At 43.2% G+C, this 26,545-nt stretch overlaps 1 protein-coding gene across 1 annotated transcript; it reads right to left on the reverse strand.

Annotated features, from left to right (window-relative positions):
• Nucleotides 1–1,350: 1,350 nt before the first annotated feature.
• On the reverse strand, nucleotides 1,351–25,543 carry SH2D4A (SH2 domain containing 4A). The gene is made up of 9 exons (XM_066629207.1): nucleotides 25,334–25,543; nucleotides 19,445–19,604; nucleotides 15,582–15,762; nucleotides 12,011–12,091; nucleotides 10,712–10,835; nucleotides 6,121–6,337; nucleotides 3,377–3,507; nucleotides 2,115–2,335; nucleotides 1,351–1,519 (listed from the first exon to the last, which is right to left on the reverse strand). Exons 1-9 carry the CDS (start codon nucleotides 25,509–25,511, stop codon nucleotides 1,427–1,429), a joined length of 1,386 nt encoding a protein of 461 aa, XP_066485304.1. The 5' UTR covers nucleotides 25,512–25,543; the 3' UTR covers nucleotides 1,351–1,426.
• Between the last annotated feature and the right edge of the window lie 1,002 nt (nucleotides 25,544–26,545).

A 26,545-nucleotide genomic window follows, 5' to 3' on the forward strand; every position in this document is an offset into this window, starting at 1 on the left:
AAGCAAGTTTCTAGTTCTTTTGAGCATGTATCAGCTCAACTCCAAACAGTAAAATGGTACATCAGTTAAACACAGACACAAATGAAAATATAGGTATATTATCCTGTTATACCCTGATGTACAAACTATAATACTGATGAATAACCCCTGGGTGCTGGGGATAAGAATAGGCCCTCAGTTTGGCTGTACTTGTCGGAAGAGGCGACTAAACAGCCACTGGGTAGATGGGACTCGTTAGCTTGGGAAGGCAGCTCATCTGAGAGAAGGAAAACTCTGATCCCAAACCTCTACTGCCTTGTGGCGACATCCAGTTATGGAAAAGGCTTCAGGAGTCAACCTCGAGGCAAAATCTGGAGCCAGAGTCCCTGAGGCAGTTCATGGCTGAACACAGTCACGTTCTGGCAACTCCTGCGACGCCGCTGGAACCAACCGTATTGGTTTCTGCCTTTCCATTGGACCATTTCAGCGACGTGGAGAGGGGGGATTTGCTGCATGGGAAACAGTCTATCCTCCATATCTACTTTACCTAGGCTTCACACACTGGAGAGAACACTCTGCTCCATTTAAAAGACATAACTAGCATACAAATGCAAATGGTTTTGGACAAAATTTTTCATCTCTCTGTCTATATTTTGGCAAATAGCTTTTCTCCTTGATTCAGCTGAGATTATTTCCTCTCTGAGTTGGGAACATGATGAACTAAAGTACAATTCAAGTGGGATTTAGACAATTAACGTGTTCTATATTTTCATAGGGAGAATTTGATCCCACAAATGATAGTCTCAGCATTGTAAGGTACTGCTTACCCTCATTCCCCACTGGAAGATGGAAGCAGAGAGCAGAAAAGGGTCACCATCTTGTAGGATCTGCTTCCTTTTGTATGAGATACGAGTATCGTATCTGTGGCTTTTACCAAAACAATCCATTCAAATATTTCAAACAAACCTTTCAAATGTTTACAGGAAATAACATGAATTATACATTGGAAATGTTTCGCGTTGCCTCATTTTACAGAGGGCAGGATTCAGCCTGAACAAAGATGTGTCTATTGAGAGTTCAATACCATTGTCTTAATCAGTTCTGATTTTACTTCCAGTTCATTTGTATCTTGTCGGTGTTTCTAGAGCCACAGGCTGGTAACAGGTAGCATATATAAGCACTATCAGCACTCCTTGATTATTGAATATAATTGCACCATAACTTTGCAAGGCTATCGTAACCAAGAGTGGCAACGGGTTGCAAGCATCTTGTTGTCTCGTGTGCCCCCTGAGGCATCTGATGGGCCACTGTGAGATACAGGAAGCTGGACTAGATGGGCCTTTGGCCTAATCCAGTGGGGCTCTTCTTATGTTCAAATCTGCTTCTGTCATAGGCACCACATCTATCCATTTAAGAGAACAGTATCTCCCAATGGAAATTTCAGGTCTCACTCAAAAAGTTCAAGATAATCAGGTTCCAGGTCTTGTTGACCACAGGGGTAACGGAGACGCTCCTTGCCCAAAGATGTGATTGGTTCATCCTAATAAATAAAAAAAGAATTGCAGACAATTCATCCTGTATTCCAAGAGATCTAAAACTCAACAAAATAAAAAGTTCAAAAGTAAGCTGGCTTCCAAGCTAAAACATGAATAGCAATTAAAAAAAAAAATTAAATTTAAATTTAAAAAAACACCTTGAGGCATGTGCAACACAAGGCAAAATATAAACCCCCAAATTAAGAACAAATAAAATAAATTATGGCATGAGTGTCCAAGACAACATGAGCACGTGTCAATAGGCATCCTCCACAGCTGGCTTGCTGTTCCCAGTTAAAACTGGCCACATGGCTAACTGGCAGAACAGATTTGTTTGAACACACCCTGGGACAAAAGAAAGTACATTCTTTCTTTTCAGTACTTTACTTACTTTCAGAAAGTATTGAAACCAATGAGGAAGCTTTCAGATTGTCCCAGTTGCTTTAAAATGTTACCTGTCTTCATTCTTTCATTCTGACATTTCCTGTAGGTCACCTTTCCTTTGCATCAAACCCTGTAGCAGGGACTTTCTGCACACAAGAAATCTTTAGAACAGTCACAGAATGAAATGCAAAAATATAAGCAGGAAGAGAGGCCCACCTTGTGGTAATCCACCAGATCAGCCAACATTGAATGTTGTAGCTGATCCACACCGAGGAAGCTATAGGAGTCCCCAGAAGCATCTATCAGGAAGTGTTTGCAGCCCTCTGCCGATGAGTATGAGAGGACGTAGCCCTTGATCTTTTCACTGACACGGATCAGAAAGCTCCCAGGTACTGAACCTGTTAGTAGTTCTTCTGCTTTCTTAGTGGTTATAAGACCTGTTCCAAAATCAAAGGCAAGAGCTAAATAAGTGAATACTATTTGCTGGCTTCTTCTATGAAAAACATTCTTTTAAGTCCTCTTGAAAGCAGGCCAGCCCTCAACCTTTCCAATAGTCTCATTGCTCCAAAATCCCATCCTCTATTAATGGACCAAACCCAACCAACTTTCCAGCACCAATGCAGCCATGCCAATGGTGCATGCTCTGCATCCTGCAGTGGTTGGGGGCAGTCACAGAGGTCTTCCCATGGTAAGGGAACAAATGTTCCCTTACCTTGAACTGCATCAGCATTGGAAAGTTGGTTAGGATTGGGCTGTTAAATCACTTTTCCTACTCTTAAATGCAGCTTAAATGGCACCTGCACCTTGCCATTTAAATACCCTTTTGTGGTCTCAGCAAAAACCAGTAAATCCGGGTATCAGAACTTCATGTCAAAATCATGTTTGTAAATATCATTTTGTGCTGTACAGAATAAAAATGTCCAGGTAATATCTTGTTGCTGCCCAGCTGAGTCTAAGAACCAGAGTGACAGCACCTCACTCTAATTTCTAATGGTGGTGATGATGTTGGACAGAACAAGGACCACATCAGGAGGACTTTCCTTAGTTCACCATAAAACAATATTCTACTTCAAGAATCTTAGGGGAGAAAAAAATAACTGCCTTCCTGTGCCAATGATTGCATGAAAATGACTCCAGTATACTCGCTGCTTTGCAGTGTGTATGGTTCACAAAGGTCATTGTGGATTGCTGATTTATACTGCATTGTCAACATACATGGGGTTTTTTTTTACAGGTTATTATTGGCAAATGTAATCTTCAGAGTAGCACTGGCAAAAGCTCCCTGCCTCAAGGTGCTTACAGTCAACATTTTGACAGGAGAGACCATAGAGGTAAAGATAACCACCACAGAGAGGGGAAGAAAGGGAAGCACAATGTTAATGATGCATGACAGAGAGAGAGTGTGGGAGGGGGGCAGGAGTTATATCAGGATGTCCCATCTTGTAGTAAATCTACAGGCAAGAAGCCAGTGTACTCACCATGGAACCAAGGTGCTATTGCATCTGTCGATTTCTCAAAGCCAGCTCGGAGATGAAGCTGCTCTTCCTTAAACCATCTGATGATGCTTTCCTGAGTAGAACTGGAGACAGACCTTTGCACTGCCCGTTTTCTGTCATGGCAAAAGAATGCGTAGTTTACCATTTTTTAAACTTGCCCTAATGCAGAGCTAATACACGGAGTGGCTGTGTAATACTGCTTGGGCAGCCTGCGTGAAACATACACTTGTTCAGTGCTTCCCAAAGTGTGGGTCGCAATCTGGACCATCTTGCCCACCTTTGCACTGGTTTGTCTCCAAATAAGTGCCATTCCAGAAGCCCCATTACTTACTGAAGCCTCTGGAGGCCTTCCCAGCCCAGGGTCACACTCTACGGGCCTCTGTGGGCCTCAGAAAGGCCTTCAGAGGCCTCTGTAAGTCAGTTTGCTTCCAAAACATGGAAGCGGCTTACAGAGGCTTCAGAGAGCTATTCCGAGGCCAACAGAGGCCCGTAAGTGGGTCACCAGGCCAGGAGAGGCCTCCAGCACCACCAGGAGCGTCATGATTGACCCTAGAGGACAAGGTAGGTCATGATGCTGCGAAGTTTGGGAACCCTTGCACTAGTTGGTTAGAATAAAATGTGTCCATTCACATAATGCTTATTTCTAGCCCCATATGTCCCCCCAAATATATTTTTTAAAATTGTAATAAATGCCTTTATGCCCTGTTAAAATTGATATTAATTTCTTTCTTTTACCAGTATCAGCTTCCATCATTTGTAACACACATCTGCAACATGTAGCAATTAACCCCCCCACCCTATACATGTACTAGACTTCTTTCCCTATGTAGTTGCTTGCTCCTTCATATAATCTGTTGTATGCTATTTGTCTCACCCTAGCAAGTAGGTCTGGATAATTTCAAACCAGTCCATGCTGATCCATATCTTATAATTTCTTTTGAGCTGAGTCATGAATTCCAAAAGTAAAGGGGATCCACCATATGCATCACTCTTCCAGTGCTTCAGTACCTGTTTCTCAGCCATTCCCCTCATTTTGTGGCCTTCTCAACTCAGTCAAAGCTCAAACTGCTTAAATAATATCCAGTGGCATGCCTGGGAGGGCAAGAGGGGCAAATACCCTGGGAGCCACACGGCTGTGGGGACAGTACTATCAGCTTTGTCCCACCCCGCCGCCTGGTTTTTATCTTTTTTTTCTTTTCTTTTTTTAAAGAGAAAGAAGCTGGCAGCCCAGAGCCAGAGAAGATGAAGGGGGTGGCCCAGAGTGGCGCGAATCATGCTGGGAAAGGTTTCAACTCCTGGCTCAGTTCCAGAAGTGATTGTGGGGGGAGGCAGCAAAGTGGCAGATAAAAGCCTAGGACTGCCTCTGATAATATCCCAATAACCAAGTTTTAAATCTCAATGTAAGTCCCTGTGTGGGATTGCACTCATTCCGATTTAACTCTGTCCCAGTAACACCAAATTCTAGGACCAAAAGGGCCAAATTAAACAACATACCTGTTGCATGATATTTGATTTTCAGTTGTAAATAGCAGCCATATGTGATCTTGATCCAGACTGGGACCACACAATGGGAAAGGGGAGCTTTCTCTGCTTTGCCATACCGATTGCCATACAGATCCTCCCCCACCCTGTGGCTGCTACTTGACTTGGGAAAAGAGGTCCCCAGGCATCCTAGAATTATCCCATTCTGTCAATGTGTAGGGCAGGTGAAGGCTGCTTACCCTGAAAGTTCATTTTGTCAAAGTACTGTTTGCTTTGCAAAGCTCATGCCTACAACTCATACAAGACATACAAATGAGAAATTATCTTTAACCTTCCAACCCCAGAAACAGTACTACGCTTTATTGCTCAGTCTACTTTTGGGAAGAAGCTAGTACAGAACTTGGAGAAATAAAGACATAACCCACCCACACCCATCCCAACAGCTTAGTTACTCATATAGACAGACAGCCCAGAATGATGCAAAAGAATAAATGCACCCCTTTATTCCAAGCAGGTTGACCATGAGGGTTCACTCAGTTTGTGCTAAGGTGCTCCTAGAGACCAGCTTCCACCTTCAGTCTCCATGCTTTGCAAGTAAAATAAGTACACCGATAGGCAAGATGCCTTCAGGATACCAGCTGTGCCAATTCTGAATACCACTGGCCCAAGTATACTAGTAGGCTCAGCCCAGTGGGCATGTGAGAATGAGAGAGTGCATAAATGCCACGGAAGATTGCCAAATCCCAATGATAGCAAGTATCACCTCTATAACTATATGAAGTATTGTCCTGCTGGAGCAGATTAAGGGGTCCATTTACCATTATTCCCCATTCTGTTTCTAGCATTGACCATCCAAAGATCTCTGGCAGTGCACAAGCAGGGCATTAGGGCAACAGTTTTCATGCCCTGATTCTTCCCACCATCTGGCATTCTTAACTATACTACCTCTCTGTACATGGAGGTTCTATTCAGCTTTCATAGCCAATAGCTGTTGATAAGACAACCTCTGTGAATTTGGGCTAATTTTTTCCATAACTATCTAAACTACTGGCTTCACTGTATCTTATAGGAAAAACATGAAATGGAAGCATGAGATGCCGGTACACCAGGAAGGAGTTCAACTTCTTCTCTAAAGCCTGGTATTGAATCAAATTTAACCAACAAGGAACATATGTGCCCTGTGTGCGTGTATACACATCCCCTTCTCTCTTCACCTCTAAGGGAAAGCCTTCAGGAGTACTAACCTATCTGCTTGCCCATTGGCTATGCCAGCAGTAAGGTTCTTGGGCTTTGGTGGCAAAGGAGGAGGGACCAGCTGTCTGTGTCCTCTTGTTTTAGAGGCCTTGGAAGCTTCTGCTACTTTCCCCTTGTGGGCGCCTTGCAATGACAACCTCTTGTAGTCATCCCGTGCATGTCTGGCAAGGGAGCGCCGCCTTTCATCTGCTACTTTTGACCGCTGCACTGAAAGAGAAAATGAAAGTGGTTAACTAGCTCTTGTTTGAGAGCCAAGAAACATCTCTGCTGGTTCCGACATTTCATCACAAAGGGAGAAAACCATAAGAAAAGTCCTGCTGGATCAGGTCAAAGGCCCATCTAGTTCAGCATCCTGTTTCTCACAGTAGTCACTATCTAAAGCAGGGACAGAAGGAGCAGAGAGTCTCCTTCTAGGTACTCAACTCCAGTTGGAGATATGCTGCTCCTTCCGTCCCTGCTTTAGAAAGAAGAGGGTATTGGGTGCCCCTCGGGGAGAAAGGCGGAATACAAATCCAATAAATAAATAAATAAATATTGTTGCAGAGATCCTCTTATTGTAGGTTTAATCTGAGTAGCAAAGGGCCTGTTCAGAATTGTCCAGATCCGGCTGCACTGTAAGCCAGCCACCATTCTCAGGCTTTAACAATAACAGAAAAGCAATGAATCAGACAGGCTGGGAATGAAAACTTAGAGCAGTCAAGCAGTCAAATGGAATCAGTTGCTGACTGATCCACCATTACACCCTTCAACCAACCGGCATGACGCTGAATGGCAATAACATTCCAGTGCCCCAGAATGCCTTGCAGCTAATAACAACCAATTGCAAAGGGCAGGCAAAAAAGGACTCGTAGGTTGCAAGTGACCTTGTGGCTGTGGGTTGGGCCAGTGGTATCACTAGGGCAGTGCAGGGGATGCAGACTACACTGGGTGACACCCTCAGGGGGAGTAACACCACTACTGGCCAAAACTGTGAAGGTATTTTTGAATAATACTATCATGCTATACATCATTCAATGGGTAATTTAATGTAGAATTCAATGAAACAAACTGTGTTGAAGCATCCATATTCTATCAAAAGTTATAGCCAAATAACCAGAAAAAGTGCCTTATGTAACAAAAAGTGGATTAACTCAAAACTGACCAACAAGACTGATTGTTCTGAGAGCCAATGAGGTGTTGTTATGACACAGCAGGAAATCAATAAGCATGATTCAACTCTAATTTCCATGTTTTGGAGCCTATGCTAGAATGCTTATTCAGTTGTGTGAGTGTCATCAAGTTGGCAATGTTTTTTTGGTTGGTTACTGATTTGTTGGGTGACCTGTATATATATTTAAATAAATAAAGTTAATGGGGGTTACTCCAAACCTGGTGTGCCACTACATTTAGGATGTGCATATGATAACGTAATTTAAATTGGTTCCCTGCCCTCGACACACAATTTAGGTACCAACACATGTAGGCATACATATCTGTACAAGCATGGTAACAAATGAGAAGCTTTCCAAGGAATGGAAACATAACTGTCTATAACACTGGAGGCAGACAATAGCTTTTTCAAATAGTCAAGGGGTTCTGAAAAATGGATTGCCACTGATGGTGTGCTTGCTTTTGTTTCAAAACCCTGTAAAATGAGTTGGATCAGAGGTGTTGGTGTCACAAAAGAAATGCATGTACAGGTCCAGCCTATTTATACACGGATTTTTTATACACAGATTTGACTCAACACAAATGGCCCCTGCAAATGAGAAGGAATGTGCTGATCTCTGGAGAAGGGGGAAATGCACCCCTTTAAAATCAGTTTAAAAAACTGAACAGTCTTTTAACAATAGCCTCCTTAATATGAGAGAGAGAGAGAGAGAGAGAGAGAGAGAGAGAGAGCGCAGCTGGCTGACAATCCATCAATCCTTCTCTCCCCAGTGGACCCCTTCCTTTCCCCTGAGCACATGAAAGAAGACTGTTTGATGGATTGTCTTGTTAATGACTCTTATCTTACATCACAAAGGTCATCAAGGCTGTTTTTAAATCACTGGAGCAAAGAGACTTTGTTTTTTAAATTGATTTGCTATAGTACATTTTTTGCCATCCACCTGAGTGCTTGGAACAGAACCCACGCGAATAATTAGTCTTAACCTGTACACAGCAATGTACACAGCAAACCTGTTTCAAACATTTAACTCTAAGAACATAAGAACTTAAGAACAGCCCCACTGGATCAGGCCATAGGCCCATCTAGTCCAGCTTCCTGTATCTCACAGAGGCCCACCAAAACTCTCTTAGAACAGTATTGCCCGTCTCCAGTCAGCCCAAGGTAACCTTGCTAAGGAATTTCCCAAAACACAGGAAATGCACACAGAAAAATCAACAGTCTGGAGAAGGGGAGAAGACAAACAAAACAAAGGCATCAAGAGGAGGAGAGGCGAAGGTGGAGAAAAAAAAAATCCCAAACCTGTAACATACCAGCAGTTTCTGATCAAGATGAAATTCAGTCTAGCCTTTTATTCCTTTCGTCACATATAGGTTAGTGACAGGAACAGTGAATGAAGAGTCTACACCATGTTAGAGTTAGCTTTCATAAATAAAAGTCTCTGGGCTTTGTATGGCTAATTTGCAAACAAAAGAAAGGAGGAACAGGAAAATTAATTTCATCTTCTCTTTGCCAGTAAAGGATTAGCTGAACTATACTCCACAAACAAGTTAAACTGAAGTACTGTATTTACATTTAGCTGACTTCAGCCATCTCTAAATAGACTGAAATCCAGTTTCACTTGTTTATGGATTAAGGAGCAATTTTGGAAAGAACCAGGGATGGGAACTTGAGTCAGGTGACTCAAGTCCATGTCGCAAAAGCATGTGTTTTTTGCTGACTCACGTACACTCAAGTCAGGCATGTTACTGACTTGGGCACTAACTTAAGTTTGAGCCACTAACTTGAAAATGAGTCCCCAGGTGTGCAGAGTCGAGTCTATCTGTGCCTGGGTGTGCTTGCTTACTTTTTTCAGCATGTGAAACACCTCATGGGGCCATAATTCAGACCAGGTGAGCAGCAGCAGGAACGTTCCAGCCAGGAGGCAGGGAAGCGTTAATGGTTTGCATCAAGCAGGAGGTGGGGGAGAGGGGCAGGAGACAGTGCCCTTGTCCATCTCTGAAGGAACCAATAATCATTGGATGAAGGATGGGTAGTTTTCCTCTGGACAAGGGAGGGCATAAGGAGCCCAAGGGGGTTCTTGTCTTAGGATTGTCTGGAGGGGGAAAAAGGAGGCAGGGAAGCCAGGAAGCAGTTCCTCATGGCTCCAGCTATTCCTCATTGTTACCTGGGAGGAAGAAGTTGCCTCACTGAATGACAGGCAATGGAACTATTTCTGAGTAGAGCTAAAAAAGGATTGGGTCATACTCTTAACATAAACCTCCTAGCTGCTGCTGCTGCACAACCCTTTTCCCACTTGCCACTTCAGTCCTCTCCTGCTAACTGCCCCACTCCCTCCCGCCTTGCCTAGCTCGGGAGCCTTCCACTCCCTTTTGGTCTGTGCCCTGGCTTGCCTGACCCAAAGACACTAACTTGAGTCAAAATGACTAGGAAATTTCAGGGGGCAAATCAGCAAAGGGCACCTGCTAGGATTCACGCACAAGTTGAGTTGCAGGGGGCGGAAACTTGGGACTCGAGTCTCGCCACAGTGCCAAATTTCCATCCCTGGGAAGAGCTGCACATTATGTGTAGGACCACATATTTTTTTTCAGACTTTTTATACAATACAACTATTGAAACTGCAATTTGAAGCAGATTACATCGAATCTTTAGTAGGAGAAAAGAGATTTCTCAACCCTTTCCCCAAAACTGCTTGCATTCACTACTGGGGAAAAGATAGAGGTATACAGGTCATGCCTTGTTATCCATTAAGATTCCATTCCAGAAGCCCCAGTGGATTAAAAAAAAATTAGTGGATATCAAATCAGTGGAAAAATAGCTTTAAAGACCCAATTCCAGTTGTCTTTCCCCTCCATTGTCACCCCAGAATGCATTGGTATAGACACAATACTGCGTTCAGTCACTAGATGGGGTGAATAATGGAATGAAGTTATAATTATTTAACAGAGTGAAGATAGAAAATTGGATTTTGGTGCTCTTTTTCCATGATATAAAGCATTTAAAGGTGGACTTTGGTATCAGTGGTAAGTCAAACCAGTGGATAGCAAATTAAAGTATACCAAGGTCCCACCTGTACCTATTCCAGCACAGTCTGCTCTGATTGACAATGGCCTTCCAGGGCCTTGAGCATAGGTGTTTCCTATCCATACTGCCCTTATAAGAGCCTTATAAACTAGAAATGGCCATAAACTGGAACCCAGAACCTGACTGCATGCAAAATATGTCCTCTTCCACTGAGCTAAGGCACTCTCCCAAAGATTTTCCAATACAGGATTCCATATGGTAAACACCACAGAGGGACACATTTGGAGATCTTATGATGAAATTGATGGATGAGCCTCAGCTTCTGGCAATGTTTCACCATGCAAAAGCATGACCTAAATTCAACCTCAGAGTCACACCCAGATTAATAGTCTAACATCAGAGTGCCTTACAAGTCTCCAGCCACTCAGAATCTTCCTTCTCCAATTTCTGCATTGAGTCAGTGTTGTGATCTGGGACTGTTTCTCCTTGAGGTCTGCTCTCATTTGTGGTTGTCCTCAATACCACTTCTTTCCTCTGTTGAGCATACACAAAGTGAGTCATTTTGTTTAGTTGTTTGTGCAACAATCAGCTTCCTCTTCGCTAATCACTCACACTTGGAATTAAAATTTAGCATCTTATTTGTTAAAGAACACAAAATTTAAATGCTGTTATCAGCAGATGATTTGACTAAAACTGTAATCAGATTAAAATTTGTCCTATGACTAATTGGCCCTCTGGGGCAGAGACTGACAGACATGCTACTACAGAAACTATATAAATACAGCTGCTCTGTCCAGCCCGATAAAATAGGAATGCAAAAATTGCTAGAAAATGCTCTTAACTGAGCTGTATGTTCATACCAAAGGTTCAGCAAATGAGACATAATACATAATAGATATGTATTCAACCATTATTATTATTTTGAGTTTATTATTGTCATTGTTTAAGAACACTTTTTGCTTGCTGATAGCTCCTGGAGTGAGGCAGATTGGAAATATATAAAGTCTCCCAGTATGGAGGATTTGGAATGATGAGAGATGAAACTTTCAAAATTGATAAGACCGTATTTCACAAGATTAGCACATATGTGTAAGAGGGCCCAATCCTATGCAACTTTCCAGCACCACTGCAGCTGCAATGTGGCCCCAAAATAAGGGAACAAATGTTCCCATAGCTTGAGGAGGTCTCTGTGACTGCCTCTCCACCACAGGATGCAGTGTACATCCCATTGGAACAGCTGCACCGGCACTGGAAAACTGGATAGAATTGGGCCCTTACAACACCAGCATTTAGATGAAAGCCTTTACTATAAAGATGCTGCGGTCTTTGTGGAATATGAGAGATTCACATTCTCATCTGGGGCCTGTTTGTTGCTGCATACTACTAGCTGCATACAGCCTGAGTTTGTTTGGAATCTCGTGTTGTTTTTTTAATGAAAGCTAAAACGTTAGAAAAGAATTTTAGGGAAGAAACCTTAAAGATCTCTGAAGGGACCAGGTTGTCATCCCCCAGCTGCTCCCAGCCCTGGTTATGGCTCTGTTCTCTCACTCACCCCTGCATTACACAACAATCTTATAAAGCAATCTATGACATATGCAGGATCCCAGATAGTTAGGAATTTTGTCAAATCAGCATTTTGATTCAGAAACATGAGTTAAGCCTACAGAAGTCCAGAATATATGTCCAGAACCCTGCAACAAATTCCTTACCTGATGAAAGCCAGGCTTCCTTGATTGATTGATAGAATCTGCCAACATTTGCTCTACCCCTCTTGACTTCTTCACAGAAAGCTGAAATTTAACCAAATAGAAACATGAGATCGTCAGGTGTCAATCCTTTCAATCATGTACAACGCATCTACTGCATTCTGACTCATATGCATGAAGAGAGCACCCACCATTTGAATGTGATGTATATTCAGACCACAGACCCAAGGACCCAAAGTAGAGTGTGTGCATTTTGCTCTAGTGTGGCAGCAAAGAGTGGATAGAGTGTGGAGACTGTGGAGATCTGGATTCAAATCCCTACTCAGCGGTAAATTCACTGGGCGATCTTGAACCAATAATCACACTGGCAAGGCACTAAAATGGTCAAAGCACACCATCAGTGTTTTGACAACTGACAGGGTACACTGAGCTGCCAATGGGGGGCTCACTTGCCCAGTGGCCCTATTAATAAATTACCCTCTCCCACAGCACACCCTGGGGACTCTTCACAGCACACCAATGCGCCATGGCAAAGTGGTTGAAAATGGCTGCACTAAGCTGTTGTGAAATTTGGAGACAGGCATGATACCAGGTACCTCGAGTTCCTTAAAGAAGGGGTAGGAAAAAAACAACCAGTAAATACATTCTGACATCTGAAAAGACAAGCATTGCCAGTTTAGCAAGATCAGAATGACATAAATTACACATTGACTGTTGATCACATTGTAAATACTAAACACAAGCTCCACTAAGCAAACAGTAGAAATGGCAACGTCCACAACCAGAGTGGGAGGGGTCTGTCCCCTTCAGGAAATGTTTCAGGCCTCTTCCTTTAATTTTCAGTTTCATAAAGAAAAAGAAAGATCCCAAATGAGCTGCACCTGTTCACAACTGCTTGTGTGTAAGAACTAGGTTCCAGAGGAAAAGCCGTGGAGTGCAATTTCTAAACTGGAAAGTGGGACTTCCCCATAACCAAGATCAGGAAGACGCTGCATGCATCCATTATAGAATCTCATTTAATGAACCTGCACAAGTTCATACACATCTTACTCTTGAGGTACATTCACACCAAGGCTTATCTCTCTACAAATACACAGTGACCTCCAAATTCTAATTTAAGTATCTCTGACACCACTTGAGTAATACTTCCACTCCTGTGCCTACTAAGGCATTGGCAGGCAGATCTTGTGACCATCTACTAACAAACATTCCTTTACACTAATTATTAACACAAAGACTGGTCTGCTCAGAGATTTAAGCAAGAGCCTTAGGGGAAATAAACTCTTAACTTTGTTCCAAAGCAAAACTAACAACGGTCAATCCATGTATTTATTTTTAATCTCAGTTGCATTACTGATGAAACAAAAGAAAAAACAAATAGAACACTTGCAAAACAGGATCTGTGCCTATCTATATGCTCTAGGCATCAGCATGACGTTATAGAACAAAACCTACAAACTGGAAATGATATGTAGTTATTTCATTGTGGTGTTTTTTGAAGTTTCCAGTCCTCATAGTTGGAGAGAAAACGAGAGTCTTTGAAAATGAGGGTTTTCTCTTGCTAAGTACATACTGCATACTGTGATTTTGAAAGACTGAGGCAATGTTTTTCAGATAAAGCTGGAATCAGGTTGCATGCAGAGGTGCACCTTTACTTCAAATGCCAGTACAGGTTTTTCTGCTATGACTTCCTCTGCATATGACTTCCTCTACATATACCTGCCTTACAACCCATTTTTTGGGCAGTCTGCTTTAAAACATGTTTTAAATTTTCAGGCATCCAGCTATCTTGTCCTATTTATTTGGCACATAGGAAGAAAAATACAATTGTGTTTGAGACTGTTTTTAATGCTGAGCAAGTAGGGAAAGTGGCTTTGTGATTGCCACCAAGGCCAGCCAATCTGCTCTCTGCATAGTCAGATACTGCAAATTAGGGGTCTCCAAACCCCGGCCCGGGGGCCAGATGTGGCCCACGACAAGCCTCTATCTGGCCTGCAGTGAGCCTCTTTTCCCCTGAAAGCCTCTGACCCACTCAACTGAACATGACCAGAACTGTGCTCTAATTGTGTCTGGAGGGTGTTCTGAGGGCCAGAGAGGTTAAGTGAATGAGCCCATTCATTCATTTATTCACTCATCTAAGTTCCAACTCTAATTTATTTATTTAAATTTTATATTTAAATTTTTTTTCCGGCCCTCAACACCACGCCAGATATTGGATGTGGCCCTCTGGCCAAAAAGTTTGGAGACCCCTGCTGTAAATGATCATCGCCAGCTGCTCCTGGGTAAAATTCTGTTTACAAGTGTATAAATCTGTCCAAACAGTAGTGAATACAGATCCACAGTGGACTTCCCAGTGGTGTCAATAAGGGTGTGTGGGTCACACCAGGTGATGTGCAAAGGAGGGGGTGACCAAAACTGCTAAAATTGTGGTTTGTAGGAATAATACCATCAAGTTATATATCAATCAATGTGTAATTTTATGCATAAGGCAATGAAACAAACCACATTGAAATATCTGTGTTCTATCAAAAGGTATAGTGAAAAAGCCAGCAGGGGTGGGGTGATGGTACATCACCAAGGTTGTTGCCCCACCCACTGCGTGGGAGAAGGTTCATCATGGGGGTGACATGCTGGCCTCTGACATTGGGTGAGTCCCTAATGACATCACTGGGACTCCCAATTCAAATTATGTGCACAATACATAGCCTCATTCACAGAAGGATCCATACAGAGTTATCACTTCCTATTATTAATTTGGGGGGGGGGGGAGAGGACCAGTTATCAGACTACCAGCTAGCAAGTAGGAAAGCTAAATGGGATGAGAATATGAGTGTCACGGGCACCTACTTGCTTCTGGCACCTGCAATGTCATTGATGATCAATGACACTGACAATGACAATAACCCTCATTCCTTGGGGAAAAAAATGTCAAACCCTTTTCAAAATCTGTTCTATTTTCATTGTTTGGTAGACACGGGGTGCTTTCCACTATACCACTCAAGCACCAACATTTTTCTAGTTTTGATTTTTTCTTTTAATTAAAGCCAAAACCAATATAGTATCCTGAAAGTGGAAATTAGGGTAAACAGGTCATGCACTGTGGGGTTAAAAGTCTCCCTTCCCTTTTCCACTCTCCAGAAACCTCTGGAGCTGTGAAGTTGGGATGGGGGTTAACCATTTTCACCTTCCCTCTTTCCCTGCTTCAATTTGTCTTCCCGCAGCCTTTTTTATTTTTATTTAAAAAATAAACAAACCCATTCCTGTATTGTATCTGCCTGCTTCCCTACCATGTCTATTTAGCAGTGTCAGGGTGGAGGGGAATTTTAAATTGAAAAATGACACAGAGTGAAAGAGTTAACCCATTTCCTCCTTAGCACCACATAACTCATCTAGTTAAAAGTGCTCTGCAACTGCTTTAAAAAGTCAGGTGGTCTGAACATGAATTCCCCACTAATGTGAAGTTTGACCTCTAGCTGCGATTCATAAAGGCACCATCCCATTCAGTCATGCACGCTGAATTTCATCAGAGTTTTTGTCCTAAAATCTGAGCAGTAACACAAGATTAGGAAGTTACCTGATTGCATTCTTGACTTCTGGCATTTTCAGCAGCTGGTGCTGTTTTCACACCTTTCTGCACATCCCACTTTTTAGTATTCTTACTGCCTAGTTGTATTTCTGACCCGCATTGCACATCTGATGGAAAATTCAGCGAAAACGTTGCAGAAGGCTCTGTGGACGCTTCTGCTGGATTTCTTCTACAAGAACAGAAGAGAAATTTTGCAAGAAAGTAACACACACACGTTTCTCAAACTATTTGAACTCTTTGGCTGCACACATTTTCATTTTCTGCAAGCAGGTGAGTTGCAGTAGGAGTTGCTTAGATACATGAACGGGTATGCTTTGACAGCCTTATCTGTAAAAACATGTGTCATCTTTCCCTTCTCCTCTCAAGAAGGGAGCTTCATAGCCAGGAAATTTTGAAACACCATGGACAAGCAACCAAGGCATCCGACTGGCAGTTTAAATCTTCAACAACAACAACAAAAAAGGTAGCAGAAGAAATGGGGGTGGGGGTCATGCTCATCTCACTGCAGGGTTAACCTCACTCTTATCTCTTGCATGGTGTTCCTGTGACCCAGGGCTACATAGAGGCCCTCAGCCTGAAGTGCAACCTGGGATATGGCCCCTAAGGATACCAAAGGCCCCCAAACTACCTACTGACTGTATCCCCCAGATCACTGGTTTGCCCAGTCTTGATAAGAGTCTCCTTGCTCTCTGTCTGGTGGAGAGGAGCTTCAGATGGCAGTCTCCCACTACGCCCCTTGCTGCTTACCACACTAGCATGTCAGCGCCCTCTGTAACCCGCCTTTTTTCTCCTCTTCATATAGCACTGAAATGGTTCAGTCCAGCTTCTGAGCATGAGGGCTGTATCACCTCAGAGGGGGCCATGAATGGGTCATTAGCCAGTGGAGGCCAGGTACTCTTCATTGACAGAGAACACCAGGCTAATTCTCAACACTCTCCCACATTCAGATTATAAGCAGGACCAAACTACATATTATGCAGGTCCCAGAAAATCAAGACTGTGAACAGTGGCGTCACTAGGAGGGTGCGTGGGGTGCGGGCCACACCAGGTGACGCGCACGGGGGACACACGCACTGGGGGTGACATGCTAAAATCACGGTGGTGAGGGATAACCCCATCATATTATATACCATTGGATGCAGAATTTCATGTGGAATGCAATGCAAAAAACCAGAGTGAATTATCACCTTTCTATCAAAAATTACGGCCAAAAATCTGGAGAACAAAAAATGCATGGAGGCCTATGGAAAGTGAAAGTGAGCCGTATTGTGTGTTTACTCACGAGTAGGCGAACTTGCCTTAGTCTGTCAGAAAGGGCAGGCTGAGAGGAATCCAACGACACCGGAATGGTCCTGATCTAATGAATGCAGCCCTCACAAACACCTGAGAAGGAAGTCTCTCCCTCCAAGCAGATGAATGTATTGAGCCCTATGGAAATTGAAACTAAGCCTCACTGTCACGTTTACTTGTGAGTAAGCAAACGTGCCTTGGCTGGTGTGGAAGATCAGGTGAAGGAGAGTGCAAGGCTACCAGAATGGTCCTGATCCTATGCACCTGCAGCTAAACAAGTGCTCCAGAAGGCAGCCTCCCCCCCCCCCCACTAAAAAGGATCAAAACAGAGGCTTCAGCTGATAAGGTGAACCTTTTTGAGACTTGCAAAGTCAGGTGGATCCTGACAGTGATCTGGTTTAAACAGAAGTTCTTAAATTGAACTGGGCACTGGGTAGGGCTGAAAACCTTACTGGTTTTTTTTTGGGGGGGGGGGTGTTATTGCAGGCAGCCTACAGAGGAAATTCACTTGGTGGAACAGGGCTGGCAAATTTAATTATTTGTTTTACTTTAATTATTTATACTTATTTTAATTTGCCTTATGATGTCACTTCCACCATGACATCACTTCTGGTTGGTCTTGGACAGATTGTCATTCTAAAAAGTGGGTCCCAGTGCTAAAAGTTTGAGAACTGCTACAATAAGGTGTTAGTAAGTTGACACCCTGGGGGTGTGTGACACCACTAGTGACCAAAATCACTAAAATCACAGTTTGGAGGAATAATACCATCATGTTATATATCAATCAATGCCTAATTTCATGCAGAATGTGTTCTATCTTTGTTCTATCAAAAGGTACAGACAAAAAACCAGTGGGGGCGGAGTGATGGTACATCACCTCGCCCACCACCTGGGGGTGTTGCCCTGCCCACTGCATGGGGGGTGATGCGCTGGCATCCCGCACCAGGTGACGTGAACCCTAGTGATGCCACTGACTGTGAAAAGGGACAACTAGAGTGTTTGTTCACCCATCTACAAAGTGGCAGCTCTGCCAGACAGAAGTAAGGAGCAGGATACCTATTGATAGTGGTTTCAAAAACCAACCACCATCACAGGACATACATGAAGGCCAGTGTGGGTTTTTATAGTAACAATACAGGCCTTGACTCCAAAAGTCAGAACAGCTTATTGTCAGGATAGACAACTATAATGCCTTGTATGTGGGGCTGCCTTTCAAGGCTGCTGGGAACTGCTGTTTGCCCAAAATACACCTGCTAGACATGGGATGAGTCACCTGGGAATGGGAACACATCTCACCAGAGCTTAGAGGACTTCACTGGACTCCATTTCTGAGTACAGTCCAAAGTGTTGGTACTCACCTTTAAACATGGTTTAAGACTCAGGTTCTGGAAGGAATGCCTGTTCCTTTCCCCATCCACCTGTCTGTGCAATGACAGCCAATGGTGTTGCCAGCACAAGCACCACCTGAGGTGAGTGTCACTCCTCTGCGCTGCATGACACCACCACTCCTGTACTCACTGGAAGTGATGCACAGCACATGGAAGTGGTTCAGCTATGACAATATAATTCATTGTGCTGCTGCCACAGTGCTTTTGTGGGCCACAGTTTTGCATCCATTCAAAGCCTGGAGGGTGGGAGGGCCCATTTGTCACCAAATGCAGCACAGTTGCAGCTTGAGTGGCACATCCATCACCCGCCCCCCAGGTGCATCACCTGAGGTGAACAGCCCTCTTCCCCTGCTTGCTACACTACTTGTGAAATCCTCTTTGGAGAGCTTCCTCAAGATGCCCCTGCTTTCTATACCACGGTGGGTGGCAACTGAAGAGAAAGCCTTCTTGGTTGTGGTGCCCCATTTGTGGAATTCTCTCCCCAGAAAGACTTGGCACCCCAGGGAGGCTAGCTTGTGCTTATGAAAGCCATATGCTGCAGTGACTAGCTATGCCCTGTGCTACACGGACTATGAATGGAAGACCCAGGTTCTAATTCCTATTCAGATCTGCCTCACCTATCTCATAGAATTGTTTTAAGGATGAAAATGGGCACAGCACCGATATCTGCCTTGAGCAAACTGGAAAGGCAGCATTAAAACATAATGAATTGTCTTTTCAGTGCCCAGTAAAGATTGTTATATTCTCTCAGGTCTTTTAAATCATTTTAACTTGCTATTTCATTATTGCATTTTGTATTGTATGATATTATTTTATTGTTATTATTTTGTTTGTTAAAGTACCCTGGAAATACTGTTGAAGGACAGTATAGAATGTTTTTAAAATACAGTAATAAAGATATTTTCTCAAATTCCTTTCCACCTATTCCCATGTGTATTTTTTGAATGGCCAAGAACAGTTCAGTTAGAGCTAGAGATTACACAAGCTACTAGTATAAGTTTATACAAAATGAAACTGGATGCGTGGAACCATTTGTCCGAAAGAGGAAATTGCCAGTTTATGCTAGTCAGTACTTGACCCAAAGATACTCCTTTTGGCTGCCAGGCAAAACTAGCCAAACTAGAAGAACCAGATTTTTTTGTTCGTTTTCCATATTTGGAAAACCATGCCTACCTTACTGTTGCTGCTTCCTTCATTGACTGTTGTCTCACTGTCTGGGCGAGGATTTCGGCACAGAGCAGCTCGTACGGCTTATCCAATGCATGCTCTCCCATTACCCACACCCAGATGTCACCATCTGCTCCGAGTTTCCATTGCACAGATTTTCCATGGGCTGTAAAAGAAGAATATGGCTCACAAAGGCTCCATGAGGAGGACGTGTTGATGATGTGATCAAGGACCTGCTTGCTATGAGACTCTGGCATTGAGTGAGCCTGCTCTGCCCCAGGCATGCTATTTCAGAGTTACCTGAGAGTTCCACACATGAAAGGGGGCAAGTGTTGAGAGTAAATGCTTTTAATATGAAAATTCTGTGTTTAGTCCACAGTATCTCCAATTAATGGGCTAGAAAAGACCTCTCTCTCTCTCTCTCTCTCTCTCTCTCTCTCTCATGTGGAGACCTCCTGCCAGAGCAGGCAATATCAGGCTAGGCGGACCAATTGTTCCAATTCAATATTTAGCCATTATATGTATTTATCTGCAACTGCTTGTGGTTGCAGTACTGAAAATCTTGGGCAAGTTCACAAAGGCATATTACAGAATGCCAGAGTCATCAGCAGTAAATTGTACACATGAATGAGGCATTATGGATCCATGTCACATCAAACACAACATTTTTTCAGCTGATTCAACCCACACATTCAGTTGTGAGTCACCCACTGAACTGAAGTCATGAGAAATTAAGCAATAGACCTGACAGTGTGAACTAGCTCTGTTTTTCCTAGTACTGTGTGTATGTAAGTGCCACAAAATTACCCTCGTCTGATAGTAAGTGGTAGTGTGAGCATGTGCAATTATCGTACGAGAACATGACAGCTGGGCACAATGACAATGAAAGAGAGAAGAAGTGAAGATGCAGAAGCTCAATGGGCCCACTAGAAAGGCCCATCAAGGTGGATCTGATGGGGCCTATGAGATCTTTTGTAAGGAAAAACAAGTTATGGTTGTGTTGCTGTCTATTTTCTTCATGGAAATTTCTGGTTTTTCCAATCAAACCAACCGTTAATAATTGTACTGCTCTTCCATTTTAAGATGGATTCGTTTTATTGCTTTTTTATTCTATTTTAATTTCGTGTATGTTGTCCTGGGAATTCTTCAGAACTAAAGAGTGGGATACAAAATATCTGAAGGACTGCCTTGTCCCAAATGAATCTGCCTGTCCCATAAGATCTTTCAGGGAGGCTTTGTGGATTTTGCCACTGTCACAAGCCCAACAGGTGGCAACAAACTTGTGAGAGGACCTTCTTAGTGATGGCGCCTTCCATGTGGAACCCCTTCCCTCTGAAGATGTGGATGGTGTTTCTTTGCTGATTTTGTGATGACTGCTGAAGGTCTGACTCTTATGTCAATTTATTATCTCTCAAGAATTTAAGTTTATTTTGGCTGCTTTATTTCAGTTTGTTATAGGTTTTGACATTATATGTTTTAACCTAGTTGTAATCCAACCCAAGTCTTTATGAGAAGAGTGAATCACACATTTCTTTTAAATGAACAAACAAAAAAAACACCACAAACTGATATAGAAATGATTTTAGCACAACCACTGGTTGCTACTTGTCAACATTCAGATTCAGTCAATACCAGAGTAACACCAGGATGTTGTGGTGAAGGATTTGTGCGTGTGTGTGTGGGAAGATGGAGTAGCCTGGTAAGTGACCGCTCCCAGTACTGTGCTGTGGAAACAACAGAATCATCTGAGGCACTCTGTTGCTTAATTAGGAGCTTTTTATAAACTACCCAGGAAATCCACAACAATGGTGTGACTGATACACACATATCTCCTTCCACTTTGTCTTTGACCTAGAGTTAATACAACAAGTGAAATTCTTTCATAAAGTATTTTTGGTGGAAAGGAAGGAGAACCTCAAAAGGTGCACTGAAAGTAAAAAAGTTGCATTTTATTGAGTTCAAAGAATTTTGAGTCTATGACTCTTCAAAGGCATGATAAAAATAAAATTGTATATAATCTATTTAACCAATATGTTTTAAATGTATTGTAAAAATTAAAATGAACACCATTTTTTAAACAATACCACCTATATAATGGGACATGCTACTCTTGAAAAGTGTGATAATAGTTCTCTAGTGCACCTTTGAGGTTTCCCCTCACTCACTATAAAAGGCAGTAGTCACAACACTCATGTCTCAGATGTGGGAACTGCAGCTTATAACCCGATTCAAGCCACATTTCAGTGGTCCAGCACATGTGAAAAGCTGCAATCTTAATATGTGTCTGTCACAGAGTCGCCAACTCAGACTGAAAGTATTCCTGGTCTGTTCATCCGTTCCCCTCCCCCCAACACTGTTAGAATTCTCAGCGGCTGTTAAAATCTTCAGGATTGTTTTGGGTAGTCAGCTGGAGATTGAAGTTTGATTCCTGGAGACTCCAGGTCAATCCTGGAGAGTTGGCACACCTAGCCTATTTATCATCATTTGAGTTTTATTACGCCAAATATATACTAGATGCTGAATGCTATTTGTGACAAACAAGGCTTTAAATCTAATTAGGCAGTACCAGAGCATTCAGACAACTGTTCACCCTGTTTTCACCATACCCTTGTGATAACTTCGCTGCACACCCAACATCCCATGAGGTATCAAGAAGAATACCCAACACACAATGACTAAACAAAGGAGAAAAGCTAGGAAGGCAGGATTTACCATTGCTTCCTTTGCCTGCTGTGCTTTTTAACTGTGACAGAAGAAAAGGAAAAGGAGAAAACTGCATTTTTAACCAAAACTGAGCTGTCTTGAGGGTGTTTTTGGAGGTGGAAAAGCAGCACACAGAAGACCAGAAAAATGTATAAATAAATTGCCATGCAGTTGGCTGGAATCCAAAGAACGGACTACTAGTTAAGAAATATTTGGCAAATATTAAACCCAAAACCCCCTTGAGCATGTTGAACAAGTTGCATTGTTTGGATTCCAGTCAATAACACACCACCACATGATGACCCCATGCATAGGGCTTAGCTGGAAGGCCTCTCACCTTGAGATTGGCTATAGAGGGGATCACCTGTGTTTCTGAATCTCCTGCTCTTGAATATCATGTCAGTTTTGTGGTCCGATGTGTTGGCTCAGATTCAACTATGTTTACTGGTCATGGGGATGGGGGAGATCAAGATATTCAGAGAAAGACAGCATCCCAAGATAATGACCGGGATGGCCCAAGCTGATTGGATGCCCAAAATGACAGCCAGCCGCACCCTTCCCAACAATTGTGCCAGCCATCCTCACCAAAGTGAAGCAGCCAGTCATCTCACATATTCCCCCTCCCTTTGCAAGCACCTCCCTTCACCTTACTCTGCTATTGCTGCTGGTTCTAATCAAAACTGACCATACTAGAAACCAAACTTCTCCATTCCCAACACTCACCCAGCCACTTTAGAAGCAATGACAATAACGGAGGAAGCAGGCAGCCCTTTTCTCAAACACTCCCTGAAAGGAGAGCCCTTGAGAAAGATCACCACAACAGCAGCAACTGTCTCCAGTGCCACCTTCATGATTCTCAGATTGGAAAAGGAGGTCCTCATCCTCTACCTAACTGTGAAATATGTGATGGGAAAATGCCAGCAATTATAGATTGCTTTTGTGAATTTGGCATTCACTTTAGATATGGTCGGAGACAGATTGTGGTCCAAATGAGTAAATACTGATGCTGATTAAACTGTTGTATATTCAACCTGTATTTGTGATTTGGGTTGGCCCTAACTGAAAACTTTCTGATAGTGTGACCTCCTCCATGTGTGTTATACAAGGGTGTGTTCCTGGAAGGGGGCAAAACAGCAAGTGTCTTCAGGTGCCCAGACATCCATGTAAAGCAGCTCCTCCCCCTCCCGCTCTGAGCCATTTGGGAAGGCAAGAGCAAAGTGGAGGAGGTGTCCCCACTTTGCTTTTGTAGGCATGACTGGCTCAGAAGTTGAGGGGGAGGAGCCGCTTTACACGGGTGTTCAGGAGCCTGAAGACACTGTTTTGTCCCCCTCCAGGACCGCCTCTGTTTAGCACCCTTACAGGTTAAATATTATGCAAATTATATCATTAATGACTTCTAAGGATATCTCTGCCTTTATTACCTATGACAAACTGTACTTTAATATGCTAATGACCTGTTTGGTATCCCTGACATTGTTCTGGCAGGGAGGGAGAGATTTTTATATGTAGGCAAAAACATTTTTATTAAGTATTCCCAAACAAAAACTGTGTCTTTGAAAGAGGCCATCATTTAATAAAGGGAGCACTGATAACATTGACACATTGATGACTAAGAGAGTGATCTGTGAACCAAAAGTCCCTAGTTCAAATCTTACACCACCCACAAACAAACTAGTTTGTCTTTGGCATGTATACCTTGTAAGGTGTAATATTAGGTCAAATTGGTCTGTGGTGACCAAAGTGGTTGGGCTATGTCAGATGCAAGGGAGGGCACCAGGATGAGGTTATCTGGTGTGCTCCCTGGGGCATTTGGTGGGCCGCTGTGAGATACAGGAAGCTGGACTAGATGGGCCTATGGCCTGATCCAGTGGGGCTGTTCTTATGTTCAGGATGTTGCCCGGGGCAATTGCTACCCCCTGCACTCCTTTAGCTACATCACTGCTTGGAGGGTCCCTGTCTTGCAGCTGGCCTTACTGAAGACCTGCAATCAGCCCCAAGACAAAGAGAAGTGGCAGTCCATGAAAAAAATGCAGGCTATATGGGATTGTGGATGTAACTGTTTATTGATATGGGACATTTTTCTGAGAACTCAATTAGGGAAGGATTAGGTTCTGCAGGCTCTAAGGGAAAAGAGTGGGATGCAGGTAAGGGGAAATTATTAATGTTTGTATTTGGGGAAGTTGGTGGCAAGGAGAAATTGTTCTCTCTCAACCCTGGTGCTGAAGTGGCATTCATAAGCCTGGCCTTCACCACACTAGTTCAATGTATCCAAAAGCTGGGAGCTGGCATGATGCTGATCTGAAATGTGCCTTTTGTGCTTTTGTTGATGCACCAAAGGAAAAAAAACTGAAGGAGGAAGGAATGATTATGATGATTTTGACAGAGGATGTTTTTGTGATGGGAAAATGACTCAGCAACCTGGCATGTGTTTTATCTTGTCATCTCTTTGCTAACCTGCTCATCTGCTCTCTCTCAAGAGCTATAGCTGTTAGGAAGAGAGTGGTGTGAGATTGGGATTTAATGTTGTGAAAACAAACATGGTACTACTGTCAGGTGGTGAGGCAACACTTAGCCAGTTTGCCTGGAATTTCTCCTGTTGGCAGTTTACAAAAGAGGGTTTACAAATGTTCAGGGCCAAAAGGCTCCTTGAAAAGAAGCCTCCACCAAGACCCTCAAGTACATCTACTGGAGAGGAGGGGCCAAGGTGTAAACTGATTCCTAACCCCTCTTCTGAGTGGATGATGAGAAAAAAAGGCTAGATTGAGCTTGCAGATTCTGGTAGTGACTGAGAATTAGGATTTGATCTGGGAGAGACTGGAAAGGAAGCCAAGGAAGAAGGGGCAGCTAACATGCATGCTCATATATTCTAGGTCCTACAGGGCAAACCTCCATTTGTAAATAAAGCAACTATGGCAAAGAAACCATAAACCACCAGGGATTCTTCCTCCAAAGAAAGCCCAAACCTTGGTTGTGCTGAAGCTTCTGGAATGGCTCACCACTCAGAGATGTGGCGTGCACGCATGTAACAATACCCATCTACCTGGGTCATTTTTAATATTTCCAAAGAACAGTAATCCTAAGTATTATTGATTGGTTTTTGTAAATTATGTAGGTGTTTTTTTACACAGCACATTTTTGAGATATTCCCCCCTGCCCCTCTTCAGTCTCAGTTCCCCTCTACCAGTGACTGACCTTCCTTCAGTGCAGGTTTCCTTTGCGCCTCCTCCAAAGTTTCAGCAGCTTCTCTTTCCTTCCATCTTCTGATCTGTTCCTGCCTCATCTTGAAGAACAAGATCTGCTTTTGCTCCTCACTGAGCTCTGCCAGGAGTTCTGGGTCCACATACATCTCTGAAAGAATCTGCTTCAGCATGGCTGCAGGTGTTTTCTAGGCATGAATGAAAATCTTCACCCCTCAAGACTGGCTCTCGGAGAGGGGCAAGTCACTTTCCTTGCCTGGCCAAAGGGGAGACAGGCACACACACCAAGGTTATCCACACCCAAGAGACACAGCAGGAATGCAGGCTCTCCACATGGCAATTATGCTCTCGATGGCTGCACCTATTTTAGCTCTGACTTCCTGCAAGGATTGAAAAAAAGAGTAAACAAAGGAGCTCAGAGGAAGCACAGCAATGAAAGACCTTCAGACTTGGCTTGCACTTACAAGGAAAGCAGAACTTGCACTTAAAAGCAGCAACAACTCTGACAGTAAGATTACTTTAATCTGATACCATGTCAAAGAACTCCCTGTATAGTTCAAGTCACAGGTGTGGCTTTCTTCTCTGACTCAGCACACATGCTGTTAACCAGTCACAGCTCAGACCAGGAAGATAAGCCCAGAGAGTGAACGCTAGCCCTTTCCCTAAATCTTGAACCAGGAAGCCAAGAGGGCAGCACTGATAGCAGAAGACCAATTGGCAATAGGGCAATGAGACAGCAGAACAAAGACAGAGATGACTCATTACCCAAGTCTTTGGGTGGGTGGGGGGGGGGGGCTGGGGGCTGTGCAGATTGGAGCAACCTTGATTTTTTTTTACTGACCAGGTCACAATAGAGTCTGGGGTAGGGATAGGTTCAACTCATTCATAAGTACAGTATACCCCTTGCCTTGCTCCAAGTAAATGAATGGCAGTTATTTCTTTAAAGGAAAAAATTCAAGGACACTGCTCTTTTGACACCCCACGCCTGACACTGAGTAGCTTGGCCTCTACTGGAAGGCTACACAATCTGTGTCTGTGAATAGAGGAAAGCCTTGCAGTGTATACTTCTGCTACCCGTACACCATTCTTTATAATGACAATCATGTTTGTTAGAAATAATAGTATAGAGTCATGTCTCCTGCTTTTGTGAGCCTGCTTGCCTGCCTTGTCTTCTTGCACGGCTTTGTTGGTGTGGGTGGGAGAAGTG

The sequence above is a fragment of the Tiliqua scincoides genome, chromosome 5 (genome assembly GCF_035046505.1).
Source record: "Tiliqua scincoides isolate rTilSci1 chromosome 5, rTilSci1.hap2, whole genome shotgun sequence".
Taxonomy (NCBI): Eukaryota; Metazoa; Chordata; class Lepidosauria; order Squamata; family Scincidae; genus Tiliqua; species Tiliqua scincoides.

Bases quoted from the DNA above. Each gene is read 5' to 3' on its own strand.
- SH2D4A (XM_066629207.1), bottom strand. From the start codon at position 25,511: ATGCTGAAGCAGATTCTTTCAGAGATGTATGTGGACCCAGAACTCCTG. The intron at 19,605-25,333 runs GTCAGTCACTGG...CTTCTTTTACAG, and splicing joins GAAACCTGCACTGAAGGAAG to CCCATGGAAAATCTGTGCAA. The intron at 2,336-3,376 runs GTGAGTACACTG...ATTTTGGAACAG, and splicing joins AATAGCACCTTGGTTCCATG to GTCTTATAACCACTAAGAAA.